Source organism: Mastigoproctus giganteus, chromosome 2 (assembly GCF_048544385.1).
Source record: "Mastigoproctus giganteus isolate SK-2022 chromosome 2, ASM4854438v1, whole genome shotgun sequence".
In the NCBI taxonomy this organism is placed as follows: Eukaryota; Metazoa; Arthropoda; class Arachnida; order Uropygi; family Thelyphonidae; genus Mastigoproctus; species Mastigoproctus giganteus.
The window spans coordinates 255804184-255820927 of record NC_143576.1 but is presented as its reverse complement, the minus strand read 5'-3'; the positions used below and the strand labels follow the sequence as shown (position 1 = coordinate 255820927).

Sequence of the window (16744 nt, the reverse complement as noted above, 5' to 3'; positions counted from 1 at the left end):
CATATGCAGTACTTTGCATTTGTCAAGGTTAAACTTCAGTTGCCACTTCTTAGCCCATCTGCCCAAATTATCTAGATCCTGTTGCAGTAACATACTGCCATTAACAACCCTGCCACCCATTGTATCATCTGCAAACTTCGACACTAAGCCTGATATACCTTCATCAATATCATTGATAAATATACAAAACAACAGTGGACCCAACACCGAACCCTGTGGGACTCCACTAATAACATTAGTCCACGAAGAGCAGCACCCATTGATTACCACCCTCTGTCTTCTCCCACTTAACCATCCTTTTATCCATTGTAGCAACTTACCCTTAATACCATTCTGCTCCAATTTGTACAATAGTCTTCCATGCTTAACATTGTCAAAAGCTTTCCTGAAATCCAAATATATGATATCAAAATAATTTTTTTGCATCCAGTTCCTTTGTAATCACATCATAATAACCAATCAGATTTGTCAGACAAGACTTTCCCTTAACAAACCCATGCTGTGTCTGAATTATTGCTGCAGAGACTTGTCTAGATGATCCTGGAATGCATCTTTAACCAGTGACTCCATTATTTTACCCGGAACAGAAGTTAAACTAACTGGTCTTTAATTACTCGTGTCACCCTTCGATCCCCCTTTGTGGATTGGGGATACATTTGCACATCTCCAGTCCGTAGGAACCTCCCCTGAGTCCAAGGATGCTCTCATAATTATGGCTAACGGTTTGCTTAGTTGCTTTGCCTTTAAGAGGTTCTACTGTATTTCAATTCTTTCCTACATATTGATAGTAGATTCAATCTTTGGATCCTTTGCTGTGATAGTTACAACAATGGATAACTAGTAGGTATTATGGCAACCATTAAAGTTGAACTGCTGTTGAAATCAGTAGATATTTCTGAAAAAAGTAGTCACCAATTTGTAGTGCTTACTAAAAATACAGTTAGTCCTTGTATAACACGTTTTCACTACACGAATTCGATCATACACAATTTATAAACAGGGGAATGATATCATATATAACACAAACCAAATTCCCTTATGCACAATTTGCCTTTGTATTTACAAGAAATGTCAGTCAAACGCAGAATCACCCCAACTGAACGCAACAGGATAGGAATGAAGAGAAGATTCTGAAAATGTATTTATGTTTTTTATATCAGTGAAGGGGAAACACTTTTCACCATAATAACGTAAAACCCACACAATTCCAGCTATCGGTATTATTGCAAATGCAATTAGATCGAGTTTAAAACCTACCTGTTTATAACAGATTCCACTGGCAGGAATGCAACTGGAAATTGTTTTTATTGTTTTATGGTTTTATTGTTAGTGACCTCCAGAAATGTGCTTTAGTAAAATGTGCACTAGTGAGGTGATAATATTTTTTTTGCCTTTATGGTGTTGTTTATTCAGTTGTATTCAGTTATTTTTCAGTTTATTCAGTTATTTATGTGTATCAAGCGTGCCTCCTCGTTTTGTAATTGTGCTTTATTCCCTAAAAATGAGTAAAATACTTAAAAAGGTGTGAAAAGGAAGAGTCCTGGTGAAGACACTACAGATTCAGAGAGAAAAAGAAAAGTAATATCGATAGACAGAGGTGGACTGGGTCAAAAATTCTTACTGGGGAAAATTTGTAGCAACCTCATACTAGTGTTTATGGCCAAAATCATACCGGCCTCCGTCATCTTCTGACCTCTGGCCCACCTGGGTTTCCCACTGGGGAAACCCAGGTGGGCCAGAGGTCAGAAGATGACGGAGGCAGGTATGATTTTATTGCATGATGATCGTAATAAAATACGTATTTCATTATGATTATTTATTGTGTTTGGTAATGATTTGGTTACAAATGTGTGTTCAAACTTGGGTGGTCAGCACCTAACCATATTTTTCCCATAGGGTCTGTTATTTATATTGCGTGATTTTGCATTGCACAAGAGTTTCTAGGAACACAACTATTGCGTTATACGAGGACTGGCTGTACCTAATAATAAAAATTACTTGATACTTAAATAATATAAAAGGTGTCCAAGAGTTACAACAGTGTTTTTTTTTGTTGCTGTTGTTGTTGTTGTTGTTTTTTATTCTTTTTTAATTATAGTTACATAAATTTTTATATCAATTATATCAAAATTTTAACATAAGAAATCAGAATATGATATCAATGTACAACATACTCTCGATATGTTGAATTCCTCATTATCTTCAAATTCCAGCAGTTTCCTGTCAAAAACTCCAAACTCCATAGACTTACCGAGATTACATGATTACAAAATCATGTAATCTCGGTAAGTCTGACATAGCATGCACTACAGCTGCAGCAATTCTGCTCATTTAGAATGAACTACCTCAGAAGTTTTCGAGTGTTACATAAAGATATAAAAGTTACTGTACATGTGTACAGAAGAAGGCAAACTAATAAAATTATTAGTTTTATTAATTTACCTTTCACATGGTATGATTTTGTTATGTGAATTGGCCTGTTTTGGTTTCAGTTTTACTTTCAAAGTAGACATTACATTTTAGTGGAAGTTTCAGCATTGTGCCAGATGGCACCAGAGATAAAACTAAAGCTTGTCAATTGTAGCTAAGGTTAAAACTATTCGAGCTGTAGAAATGGGAAGAAGAAGAAAAAGTCTGTAATTGATGGGGAAAGTTGTAATATGTTCTTAACTTATCTAGCAAATAAGGATGCAGTTGGGAAGCAGGCAAACTGCATCCTTATTTGCTAGATAAGTTAAGAACATATTATCCAATCCCAATCCCTTAGAAAACAAAAGAAATTCCTTTAAACAGCATGCTTATTCGTGGAAAGACTGAAAAACTTGATTTTTCTAAATAAAAAAAAAAAAAAGACAAGATATCATTTTTCAGAACATTTGTGGAGAAAGTTCAAATGTTTGTGATGAGGTCTGTAATGAATGGCACAGAAATTCACCTGAAATTCTAAAGATTATGGCCATGGCCACAAGGATTAATTCAATGCCAACAAAACAGTTTGTTTTACAAGTGTTTGTCTGATCTGATAAAACGTTATGTTGAAAGGCATTCTTGTATTGGCAGTAGTGTAAAGAATTTTTAACTCTTTTTGGATAGCATCATGAATGGAATAGAGAAACTACTGCTCTTCGGTGATTGAAAAAAATCCTTGAAACTCCTTTTTTCTTGCAATCCCCCCATGCAGTATTTTGAAATTTTAAATTGGCAGATTGAAATGTAATTGATGCAAAGGTAGTTTCGCAGATATAAATACAGTAATAACAAGAGGGCAGAACAGATGGTGACGATGTAAAAGGAGGAATTAATGTGTATATTTGCAAGTAGAAATAAAATTAAAGTCCTACTGACATTGGTGAAATTACTACTATACTATGAGATCTGCCACCATGAGGTGGGATAACAGGGAACAGCAAGAAATTGTAGTTTCGCTACTTGTACAGAGGACATTGTGGAAGAGGAATCGATGAAGAAAATGAACCAGACCCTTCTTACTGAACATTTTAAGTAAAGTACAGCACACACTTGCTTTAATGGTGTCCACTGAACCATGATTTTCATCCATAGGGTACCCTGTAACAATGTTAATACTTCAGTCTGATGGTATTTACCATCAGTTAAAATATTTTTAACAAAAAACATCTCTCAGCTGATTAGAGGGCTGGCTTTGCTTTCATTTATTGACACAATATTGGGTAATCACATAGATAAACTGAAATACTACATGAAACATTTCTATTCACTTTTATGGTCATTGAAGTAACTAGTTTTTGAAACACTGCCTGTTCCTAATTCGTGTTTAAAGTTCCTATAGTGTGTGAAATTTTCTACAGAGAGAGAGAGAGAGAGAGAGAGACAAAATTTTTCGCTCTCATTAGAGTTTACCCATTACAGTACTGTTTTCAGGCCAGAATTGCGAAAGATCAGAGATTCTTTTGATATAGTTATAAACTTCGTTGATTTTTCCTCAGACTCTGAGCCTCGTTATTACCATCTAAGATCTCTCAGGAAGATTGGTATTCAGAGGTAGCATAATAAAATCCTTAAGCTAAAACTTGCAAGCATCTTCAAGCATTTACAAAATGCACCAGCTAACAGAATTTTCCTTACTGTTGCCATCCATTAGTCTACCAAGCATGTCAGACATTAATTAGTGTCACCTTAGCCTCCAGAACTATGCAATATACAAGTTTTCAAACTCTTGTACTCCACCAAACTGGTAAGTGAATTACAACATTTAATATATTTTTTTAAATACTCAGCACTTTTTTCATAATATTGTAATAAAATCAATATTAGCAGACTGGCCTTATCCTCCTCCCCATAGTATGTTAAATCAATGGTTTAATACAAATTTACTTTTAAATTTTTAAAACAATATAATATGGAATTCTTTTTTATTATTTTAGTTAAAACTTTTGAGTGGTATTATATTAGCCATATGGTGCAAGAAAGCCTGAGGCTTTCACTGCACTAGCCAACAAAAAAAATAATAATAATAAATAAAATAAAATAAAGTAAAATAAACTACCTGTTTGACTCCCTCCTCAAGTAAGTATCTATCCAGTTGGCCTCTGAATTTCCCCAAGCTGTCAGCTTCAACCACTCATGGAGGCAATGTATTCCGGTAATTAACAACTCACTGAAATGACTAAAAGAAAACTTCCTGCAATCCAGTATAAACCTCTTCCCCTGTAATTTGAATTTATGGCTCCTAAGTTTTGGAATTGCCTATAACAATCCAGGTAACCAATGACGAAATTATTTCCTGCATTGGTCATGAGTGATCTATGCTCATAAGTGACTGTCAGAATAGCTAACCAGATTGGTAAAAATGATTTTCCCTTTATGAAGTCATGTTGTGTTTCCTTCAGAATTCCATTTCTAAATGATCCCTGTATTCCAATCTTGATCATTTCCTCCAAGGTTTTCCCTATGACTGAAATCAAACTGATTGGTTGGTAGTTACTCACTTCACTATTAGAACTGCCTTTATATTTTGGCACCACAGTGACACTTCTCCAATGCAAAGGAATCTCTCCTGCTGCCTCCACTCTGACCATACACTCTTGCTGCCTCTCTAAAAATTAATTACTGAGTATATGTCATCAAACTCGAAGAGCATTACACACCTTTTTTCTTGAAAGTTTTGTAATAAATAATCTGAAATTTCAGTATCACTAATTACATGCTTACAAGCATCACTTGCACAGTTTCTCCTCACCATGAAGGGTCTTTTGTCTGTAAATATTGATGCAAAGTACTTATTCAGTTCATCCATAACATCAACTTGGCGAAGACACCAGCTCTCGAATGTCTTCTCCAATAATACATAACACAGCCAGAAAGGAGAGGAGATTGAGGCAGAATAATTTACAGATAATATGAAGCCATCCATTAACATCCCTAGTAGAAAAACTGGACAGCAGATACTTCTGCTGGAAACTCAGTCTATAGAATCTAGCTCTCCATCATTAGAATCTGGGCACCTCTGTAGCCAGGTGGGAAGGAGCAGCAGTGCATAGCACACTCTTCTCGATTAGACCGGGGTTCGAGCCCGTCACCACCAAATACGGAGGATGCGGAAAGGTCAGGAAATGACCACCGCATATCCCGGAGCAATATGGCCTTAGTTGCTAATGCTCCTAAAAACCAAATAACAGAACAGTTAGAATCTGGCATGGTTGCCATGCTGCTATGACCCATGGACTTTGCTGGAAAGGGATAACTTGATGGTTGAAGGGCCCAGCTTTAATGCACTACTTCAGTCCCTGCTTCAGCGAAGGCAAGAGATCCTTAGTTGACATGATCTGGATCATTTGGCTGACAGTTCTACTTGCTAGAACTGTCAGCGAAATGCTATATTTCTACTTGCTAGGGTCAGTTATACTCGAATTGGTCTCCTTCCCTTTGGTCTTGGGATTGGGATCAAGACCTGTTGATGTATGGATATAGTAGCTAGGTAACTCTGACATCCCACTTTGCATACACGCTACCTGCTAGTTCATTAGTGGACATTCCTTAGTAGGACTCCCTGGTGGGTGGAGAGCCTTAAAGAAACAGAATCTCTTTATCATATTCCTGTGAATGATTACATTTTTAAGTACTGAGAAACACTAAACTGAAGCTGATCCAGTCTACCTGACCAAAAGCCTTCTCCAGATTTATAAAACGTATACATACTTCCAGATATCTTTTCCATATGCTTCTAGATTTTCTCTTTTAAATGTCTTTCTGTCACCATTCTCATTACACCCGTTTTTATCTTTACTGCATCCATTTTAATTGTAATACATTCTGTTTTATTTATTTTTTGTAATAAAAGATAAATGATTTTTATGTTGTTTAGACCAGTGTTTTCCAAAACTGTTTTGAGCTTCTTTAAGCTATGCATCAAAATTAAGAGGACTAAATGGAAACTCCATTTAGTTCAGTGGCAATCATTATAGGTATACCTTGAATATAGAATGTACAGTATCCATTCACTCCAATGATAAAGTTTGGGAAACAAAGATAGAGTGATAAAGTTTGGGAAACACTGGTTTAGACTACTGAAATTAATGTTTAAAATCTAAAACACAAAATTACATTTTCTTCATTAGCATAAACATGACATATCTCTGGGCTCTTTAGCATTTATTATCATAAATGCATTTATAATCATAATAACATTGCATTTATATTATACATATTATAACATTGTGATAAAAGTTAGTGATGTTGCATTCTAAGAATAACTAACAGTCATTTCTGTCTCCTCATGCTCTAGGCAGTGGTTGCCACGGAACAAGCTTGAACCCCTAGGAGTGGATTCTGCTTTGGACAAAGCCAGACTTGTAGAATCCAAAAAGCCTGCAGAAAGAAAAGCAGTAAAAAAAGCATTTGAGAATGCAATTTTACATCGCTGTAGAGTGACTGGAGAATCAACGGGACTCTCTGGTGAATCGAGCAATGAAGTCTGAGTTTATATATTCTACCAGAAGAGAAATAGATCATATTTATGACCGATCCAGCATTTGGTGATATTAAAGTAAAAAGAAACTGTAAAGAATTTATTTGGATCTGAATGCTTACACTTAACAGATTTGACTCTTGAATCATTGGGGATAAAATGTTCATAATCATGCATTCTGAAATTTCTCATTCTCGCTGTGTGCACTGTATTTAGTGATAACATAAACTATTACAACATATGCCATTTGGTTGCATCTACTACCACTATGTGGTACTTCAAACTGTTAAAGAGGTAGTTTGACAGAAGAAACTAAAAGCCTCTGCTCCATCCAAGAATCAGTTTTATTGGTTACTTGTTTGGTGCCATGTCTGAACCATGATGAAAAAAGATAAAAAGAACAAAAAAAAAAAAAAAAAATAGACTTATTATTACCAAAATGTTAAATATCAGTTTTTGAAATAGGAACTGTTGTTTAAGGTATTTTTACATGAGGTTGGGTACTGCTTGTTTTTCTAAAAAGTTTCCTTTATAGACCACACACACCACAGACTTATTTTGAAGTATGCACTGCACATTTTATAACTTTTTTAAAATTCATCTTGTGAAACCCATCGAAGCATTGAATGCATTTATCACTGATAAAATAAATTTTGTATTTATGTAAAAATTTTTATAAAGCTTCGGGTCTTCTTCTATAAAAGACTTAAAATTTACACGATTTAACATAGTTGACTCTTGCTGTATTGAACACTTAACTATATTTTGGCAAGTTTAAATGCATATACATATATTGAGAACAAGCAAGTGAGAGAGAGGAATTACTGGAAAATACTATATATATGTGCGTGTGTTTATATATATAGAAATAAAAAATATCTGAGTGTCTCGTTCAATTTCATTTACATTGTCTTTTGTAGGAATTTAATATTTTTTTTCTTTTAGCTAGTTATATTTACTATTAAGAAGTTTGTTTTATTTCAGTGTTGTGCTCTACTTTGTTTGATATTTTACTAAAGTTGAATGTAGATATGTTTGGAGTATGTGAATAAAGATTCCAATTTTTTTTAAATTATATATTAGTGTAGTTGAGTAGTAGTGAAAATTTAAATGATGTATTTTTTAAGTCACTTGGATGAACTATATATTGTAAATTTCTTGATCATTATCTTTGCTGTCTCTGTGATTTCTAAACTGTTTATTTCCATTTAATGTAATAATGCTCTGCATGTCTGTATATTTTAATTTTCTTTTTATTTTTGCTTGATTTATTTTTTTTTATTTACTTTTATGGTCCCTGAATTTCAATTAATAATTAGTGGGAAACTCTTTTCAGAGATGTGTTATATAATATAATAATGGAGATTGGAGCTTATTGTTTGTGTTCTGGTACAAATATAGCAGGCAACACAACTTGTTGCATAAAAGTATCGTGTCTAAGAAATAAGTGAACCCATACACCAACCATTAGATGAATTTTACTGTAACTAAAGTTTTTACAAATAAATATCAAAAAACAAATTATATAATTTACTATAATTTTACGATAAACTGATGACTGTATATATTTTTTTTTTTTTTTTTTTTTTTTTTGTCCTCGCCTTTTCCCATTATTATATGGGGTCAGCGTTTTTATTGTTTTGGCATGCAATTTTTATGGCTGGATGTCCTTCCTGACGCCAACCCTCACCCTTTATTCGGGCTGAGGATATGCGGTGGTCATTCCCTGACCTTCCGCATCCTCCGTATTTGGTGGTCACAGGCTCAAACCCCAGTCTAATTAAGAAGTGTGTGCTGTGCACTACTGCTCCTGCCCACCTGGCTACGGAGGCGCCAAACTGATGATTATATATACGGAATGCTAAAACTATGATAAAATCATTTACTAAAATATAAAGATTAAAAGCGCTAAAAAACCTGAAGCTTTTGAGAGCATCAGCTCCCTTCCTCAACAGTGATAAGACTTCCTGCAACATCTCCTTATATAACAGGCTCATGCTACCTCCACATTGTTCCCTCGGTGCATGGGCAGACCCGGAAGTGGAAGTGGCTTGGGTATGTGGCAAAACAAAATCGTTCATCCATACCTAGGACAATTGCTTCGAAAATAGGATGTATGCGCGTACCTCTGTCTCTATTCATGGTATTCTTACTGGGTGAGCCAATCCATAAACCCTCTAGCCACTTACGCTCCCAGTACCCATGCGCATGGTCCATGATAATCGCGTCCTCAGGGGAGATTTGATGCTGCTTCTCCCAAAAATGTTCGCCCACAGCAGACTTATTATAATTGGCGGTTCTTATAGCATTTAAATGCTCCCCCAGACGATCCCTGAGCCGTCATTTTGTTTCCCCCCACATAACACTCCCCACAATCCAGGCATTCTATTCTATATACAACTCCACTACTGAGGTCTTTTGGTATACGGTCTTTCATCTGGGACACAGCTGTGCACAGCCTCTGCTCGGGAAGCTGTACACAGCGTGTCTTATAACCCTGTAAAATTCTCGCTATATGCTCAGTAAGGCCCAGATAGTAGGGGATGTATGCAGTGGCTATCGGAACGAACAGCTCCCTACGTTCAGACACTCCTCTACTATATCTGTCCAGGATCCCCTGGGGGTATCCACATTTTCTAAGGTCTGCTGTGACACGATTAATTTTCTTTTCTTTATCCTCAGAGGTGGTGCAGTGTGTTCCTGCTCTATCAAATAGAGCTTTTACTACACTGTTTTTGTATTGTCCAGCTTTTGCTGAGTTGTAATTGGTGTATTGGCCTCTGCACATGGGTTTCTTAAAAACTGACGTCTTAAGTCTGGATACCAAAAGTCCTCAGTAGTGGAGTTGTATATAGAATAGAATGCCCGGATTGTGGGGAGTGTTATGTGGGGGAAACAAAACAACGGCTCAGGGATTGTCTGGGGGAGCATTTAAATGCTATAAGAACTGCCGATTATAATAAGTCTGCTGTGGCCGAACATTTTTGGGAGAAGCAGCATCAAATCTCCCCTGAGGACGTGATTATCGTGGACCATGCGCATGGGTACTGGGAGCGTAAGTGGCTAGAGGGTTTACGGATTGGCTCATCCAGTAAGAATACCATGAATAGAGACAGAAGTATGCTCATACATCCTATTTTCAAAGCAATTATCCTAGGTACGGATGAATGATTTTGCCACGTACCCGAGCCACATCAGTTTCCGGGTCTGCCCATGCACCGAGGGAACCACGTGGAGGAATACCATGTGTGGAGGTACCGTGAGCCTGTTATATAAGGAGATGTTGCAAGAAGTCTTATCACTGTTGAGGAAGGGAGCTGAAACTCTCAAAAGGCTTCAGGTTTTTTAGCACTTTTAATCTTTATATTTTAGCATATTTTATAGTAAATGATTTTATCATAGTTTTAGCATTCCGTATATACAGTCATCAGTTTATTGTAAAATTATAGTAAATTATATAATTTGTTTTTTGATATTTATTTGTAAAAACTTTAGTTACAGTAAAATTCATCTAATGGTTGGTGTATGAGTTCACTTATTTCTTAGACATGAATTTTCCCGACCTCAGAGGCCTCTTTCAGGATAAAAGTATCGTGACATAAAAATGTAATTCCACTTTAGGATAAAATGTTCCTAGACTTAGTCAGAAAGACTAGCAGTAAAATTTTATGCATGTGAACAAAGCAATATAAACAAATAGAGGATTTGTGAGCTATATTTTGCCCTTTTTAGGGGTACAACCGAAGTAAAAATTAAAAAACACTTGAATAAATCATTTTAGTTTGAAACCTTTAAGCCAACTAAGTTTAAATTACCTTATTTTCTTATGTGTGGATTTTGGCTAATTGTCTTAAGTTTTGTGACTTTACTAGTATATCTGAAACAGCCAATGCTTCTGGTATTTAGACAAAACTCACCTCCAGTTCTGTGTGGTTTAATGCATTAAGTAACATGAAGTGGGAAAAAGAAATGAAATATGCTAGACTGAAGCCTGTTCTCCTTGAGGGTAAATCTTTAGGAGTATAGGACTGTTGCTTCCTTAGAAGGCCAAGTCAGGAGCTGTAATGAGGCACTTTGCAATCTTCATGTTTTTTTGTGCTGACTGTGAAATAATAGAAGTAACAGACATCATTATCCAATTTTATGATTGAAAGTTGCATGTTTAAGATTTCAGATCTTTAAAAGTTCAGTTGGTAATCTAATATTTAGCATACTCATGTACCATATGGTTAATAATAATAATAATAATAATAATAAAATAGTGGGAAATAATAATAAAATAGTAAGAAAACAAGCTTATACAGCATCAGCAAAAATAAAAAAATAAACAAACAAAAAAATTTTAAAAAGTCAGTACTTCCCATTTCACCTGACCATCCCCGCTAACAGTTTATTAGTTCTTTCTTTAATTTATTCAAAGTACCCATCTCAGCAACACTGGATAGGAGTTTGTTCCACTAATCTACCATCTGACTGAAGGCAATTTCTGCATATCCGACCTGCAACTATCCTTTCTTAATTTGAATATATGTCCCCTCATGTGTGTAGTCTGAGAAAAAGAAAGGATTCCATCAGTACTGAGCTTACTCAATCCGTTCCAAGGCCTCAATAAGATCTCCTTGCAGTCTCCAGACGCAGCAGGTTACAAAACTGAAGCCTTTCTTGGTAAGAGCATCTTTTTTCTCCCCTCACCAACCTTGTTGCTCTTCTCTACACCTGATACATCCACAAAAATTCTAATCGATCCACAGCTTTCCTAAAATGAGAATTCTGAACTGGTATGTGTGATATGGCACATTATAACCATAATAGTTTTTTGTGCCATGAAAAAAACCAAAAACCAGACCTGTATGCAGTACTCAAGATATGGCCCAACCATTGTCTTATACAGTATAATAATCACCTCCTTATTCCTGCTGAAAAAATTCCAGTATCATTGACAAAATCCCATGGGCTCTCTTGGGAGCCTACTCGGAGAACTTCATATCTGACTGCATAATTAGATTATCAACAGAACTTTCATTCCCCAATGCTTTGAGTGGTACCACACAGCTGCTAGTATGTTAGTCTCAAATTTCCATACATGTGAAGTGCCTTGCATTTGTCAATACTAAACTTCATTTGCCACTTCTCAGCCCATCTGCCTAATCACAGTATTTAGGGTACACAGTAGCATACCCTGATTACTTTAATTTGAAGATGATACTAAAGTTGGCAAGTTGGCAAGATATCTTGCCAACTTTAGTATCATCTGCAAATGTAGACATTAAGCCCGATATGCCTTCGTCAATACCATTCATAAATATAGAAAACATCAATGGGCCCAGCACTGAACCCTAGGGAGATTCCACTCTCTGCCCTCCCCCACTTAACCATCACTTTATCCATAACCGAAACTTGCTCTTAATACTACACTGTTCCAATTTGTAAAATCAGTAAATAAATGCCCGGGTTGTGACACAATCTGTAATTGATATTAAAATTATATCAAAGAAATACATTAGTATTAGCAAAATAATACAAGAAAGTAAATTTGTACAGCACCATCAAGAGATGATTTTAAAAAAAAACAGATACACACTTTACAGGAATTTTTTCCAGATCTTTATATTAATTCAAACTTCATACTATGGAGAATTGCCTGAGAAAGAGTAATGCCATCAAAGTTTTGTTTACTTAACCCTTTTAAAGCCACACATACCTCAATTAGGTCACCACATATGTGCCTATTTTCCAAATTTTGCACTTGACAGAAGTCATTAATCTGAGATGGACACAGTGGAGTATTCTATTTAATATCCCTTTGTGCCCATCCCTCCCTACCAATCTTATTACTCTTCTGCACTCTTATGAACAAATAACATATCTGTGTCCTTTCAAAAATGTAGTTTCTAAACATGTATGCAATATTCAAGATGTGGCCTAATTATTGCTTTAATACATTGGAATAATCTTTATCTCTGCTGGCAAAGTTCTGTATATCATTGGCAGAACCCTACAAACTGCCCCTCCCCCTAGCACCTGTTTGCAATGCTCAGAGTATTTCACATTTGACCATGTCATTACTCATAGGTCTTTTTTGAGTTTGATGCTATCCAAATGATATGTTATCCTGGGATTACTGCTACTGAAATGTATTATATGTGCATTTATCAATGCAGTACTTCAATGGCCATTTTTAAGCCCAACTGACTAGTTTATCTAGATCACTTTGAAGCAGCATATCCTGATTACTGTCATTATCCACACTAGCTACCTTTGTTTCATCCATAGATTCATGCATCACACCTGAAATTCCTACATCCCTATCATTAATAAACATTGAAAACAGTGAGGGGTTGAACACCAATCCCTGTGGAAGCCAACCCAATTCATTAGTGATGAAGAGCAGTGGCTGTTTATAACTTTTATCTGTCTTCTACTTAATTTATTGTAGAATCCCTTTATCTATAGTAGTAACTCACCCCTAATGCCACATTGTTCTAATTTGTACAATTGTTTCTGTGGAACTGTGTCAAAATAAATCCAATTCTTAAGGCCATATGTAATCTGACAGGCTCAGTTTTCTTTTTTGCTAAACTGGGGAGTTGTGGTGGTCTTACATTTGTTCTAGAATGTTGTGCTGTGGAAGTTGACATTAAGTCGAATATCAGGATACCATAGTTCTCCTTCAAATGATCTATTTACATTCACAGTTCACATATTGAATTAATATATGTGCATCACAATTTGTCTTTTTAAAAAAAGCAATTTTCATATGTTTTGTGTTTGATTAGTCAGTTGTTACAGTCCTTTCTATCTCTGAGTAACTCTGGGTTGTTTTTTTTTTTTTTTTTTTTTTTTATATTGATGATGCCATTAATTAAAAATAAGCTACATTGGTTTGATCTTAATTATATAAAGCACAGATGATAGAAGTATAGTTTAATCTTAAAGAACTTTATGTAATTATCACTATTATAATTTTTTATATACCCCTGGGTGGTTGAAGTACCTAATAAGAATGCTAATAGTATAGCACTAACTGAACGTATTAAGAATAAAATATATATATATATATTTTTATTTATATCGTTAGTACATTTTTTCTAAGTAATAATGGAAAGCTATGAAATTTCATATTTCCAAGCCAAAGATAATATTCAAAGTTTCAAATATTTAAGGTGGTTAGCCCAATCACTCTGAAAAGGAAAGAATTTTTAAGACTGAATTTTTTTATATATAAAATAACTATTTCTTTAATATATTTATAAAGAACATTGTTATTTGTGATTCTGTATTTTTCTTATCTTATGTCTTATTGAATTGCCTGACCAGCTTTGCATTTGTTCAGTTGTGTGAGCAAGAGACTTTAATTTTGAAGAGTTGGTTCAAAGCAGTGTTGGTTAGTTTTTTAATTGTTTTGTTAATTTTTATTTTTATGTAAGTCTAAATATTCAGTGCTATTGTGATGAGAAAATGGTTTCTAAAACTGTAAAGTTTAAAGAATATTTAGCAACAGAAAAGTTCATATGTAAAAAAAAAAAAAAAAAAAAAAAAAAAAAATGTGGATTTTTATAATTTGCCCGTATCTGCTATTTAGAAAAATAACATATGTGATGTAATTCCGCCTGAAGGTAATTTTGTTCAATTTTCTAAGTTATACCATGAAACGTGTTAATATATCCATTAATGATTTTGGTTACTATAGACTGCGATTGTTTTCTGATAGCCATGAAAAAGTTACATATTTATTTCATTTACTATAAAAGGATCTTGCTACTGAATTTACCTCAGTTTTTGCCTTATGTTTATTTGCTTGTTTTGGCATGTTACTTCCATAGCAGAATGCTGTTTAAGCTTTTTAATAACTTGAGAATATAAAGGTTTCTTAGGAAAATGACATGTGGAAAATAACTAATATCAATGCTGCACTTCATGTAAATTTTTTATAGGCAAAAAATAGTTTTTTTTTAACTTCATTTTTAATTATATAAAATTTTACATCGATTGTAGTGTTGTTTAATCTGTTATTAGAATTGAGAATATAAAATTTTAAAAATCCAAGTTATTCCCTTCTGTCAACAATCTTAGTTTTGTGTATATAATTTGTGTACAATATCCTTCTGAAGAGCATGTAACAAGTTTTAAAATATAAAGGAATTAAATAGAACTATGAAAGAACAATAATGTAATATGGTGGATATATATATATAGGCAGTCTGACCTGCACCTTTTTATTATTATTTTTCCATCAAACAATACAAATACACCAGTGCATGCAAAATAAGAAAAAACAATACATATGTGAAAATCAGTTAAACTCAAAATTTAATGTCAATCAGTAAATAAAAAGAATTTTTTTAAATTGTAGTATGGCTCAAACTTACAGCATTATGCACATTCAGTTCTACTTCCAGTCTGCTTACAAAGAGATGTAAGCCATCAGTAGTATAAAGCCTTATAACAGCCAGCTTTTGAATTAAATACAAACAAACCAATAAAACTAAAGAACATTGTGCAATTAATATAAATAAACAGTAAAATCTTAAATTTTTTATCCAGAAGTAAAAATTATTTGTAATAAACTGAAAGGGTAATGATACATGATTTGTCATCCACATAAATTTTTTTTTTTTTTTTTTGTCCTCGCCTTTTCCCATTATTATTAAGGGGTCAGCGTTTTTATTGTTTTGGCATGCAATTTTTACGGCCGGATGCCCTTCCTGACGGCAACCCTCACCCTTTATTTGGGCTGAGGATATGTGGTGGTCATACCAAGTATGCATCCTCCATATTTGGGAGTCACAGGCTCGAACTCCGGTCTAATCAAGAAGCGTGTGCTATGCACTACTGCTCCTGCCCACCTGGCTACGGAGGCCCCTTATAAATAAAAAATTAAAATAATACAGACTTATATTACATGAAATTGATTTAAGGTATTTATTGAAATGGTTCAGGTTTGTGCTAAACCCTGTCTTCAGACCCAATTAGAAATGGTCACTGATAGAAATTGCTAAAATAAAATATATAACAGCAATAGCAATAAAATCACAGAGTAACTTCTGGAACTGTGTGCCTCTTTAATAACTCTGACTCTCCCTGTAGATGAGCTTCAGGAATGGTCAGAGGTGGCAACTATGTTTTAATGCAACAAAAAGCAAGATCTTGCACTAGGAAAATAGCAAACCTAAAAAATTACCTGCTTGGTAGGGTTGAATTTAAAAAAAGACAGACAAATAAAGGGATTTAGAGGTTGCAATATCAAATAGTCAGGAAGTTCCCTGTGCAGCATGACAGGCAGCAAAGAATTCCCGTGGTATCCTATTGATGATATATCAAGCATTTGCTTTTAGAGATAGGGAAGGTCATAATTCCACTGTAAAAGGGAGATAGTAAAATGGAAAACAAAATTTTCAGTGTTATGAATGATTCCTGAACTAGCAACCATAATTTAAAATTATGGAGAAAGGTTTAAACTGGATAGAGGCAATTTTTATTAGCTAGTGAGTTGTTAATTACTGGAATAAGCTGCCTCCATCGGTGTTTTAGGGCTTATAGCGTTGAGGAAGTTCTAAGGTGAGCTGGACTGGTTCCTATGTCACAGGAGGGAATCAGTTTTTTTTACTGGTATTGCAAAAGCCTGGAAATTCATACGGCTGTTATTAATAATAATTCCTTAAAAGCAAAATTCAAATTAGCTTATGAACTATAGTGAATCTGTGCTGATGCATATTTGTTTCATTTTTATTTATTTGCTCATCTTGTATTCATTAAAGTTGACTGTTATAAGAATTTTATACTGTGATTCCTGATGCC

General features: G+C 34.6%; 1 protein-coding gene across 3 annotated transcripts in view; it reads left to right on the top strand.

Annotated features, from left to right (window-relative positions):
- The window catches only part of Br140 (bromodomain-containing protein 140), a 507858-nt gene extending 500865 nt beyond the window's left edge, over window positions 1-6993 (top strand). For all 3 annotated transcript variants that reach the window (XM_090369105.1, XM_090369103.1, XM_090369102.1), the window contains exon 22: window positions 6764-6993. In XM_090369105.1, the coding sequence (XP_090225231.1) occupies window positions 6764-6956 (193 nt within the window). In that variant the 3' untranslated portion in view covers window positions 6957-6993. The remainder of the gene's footprint in view (window positions 1-6763) is intronic.
- The last annotated feature ends 9751 nt before the right edge of the window (window positions 6994-16744 follow it).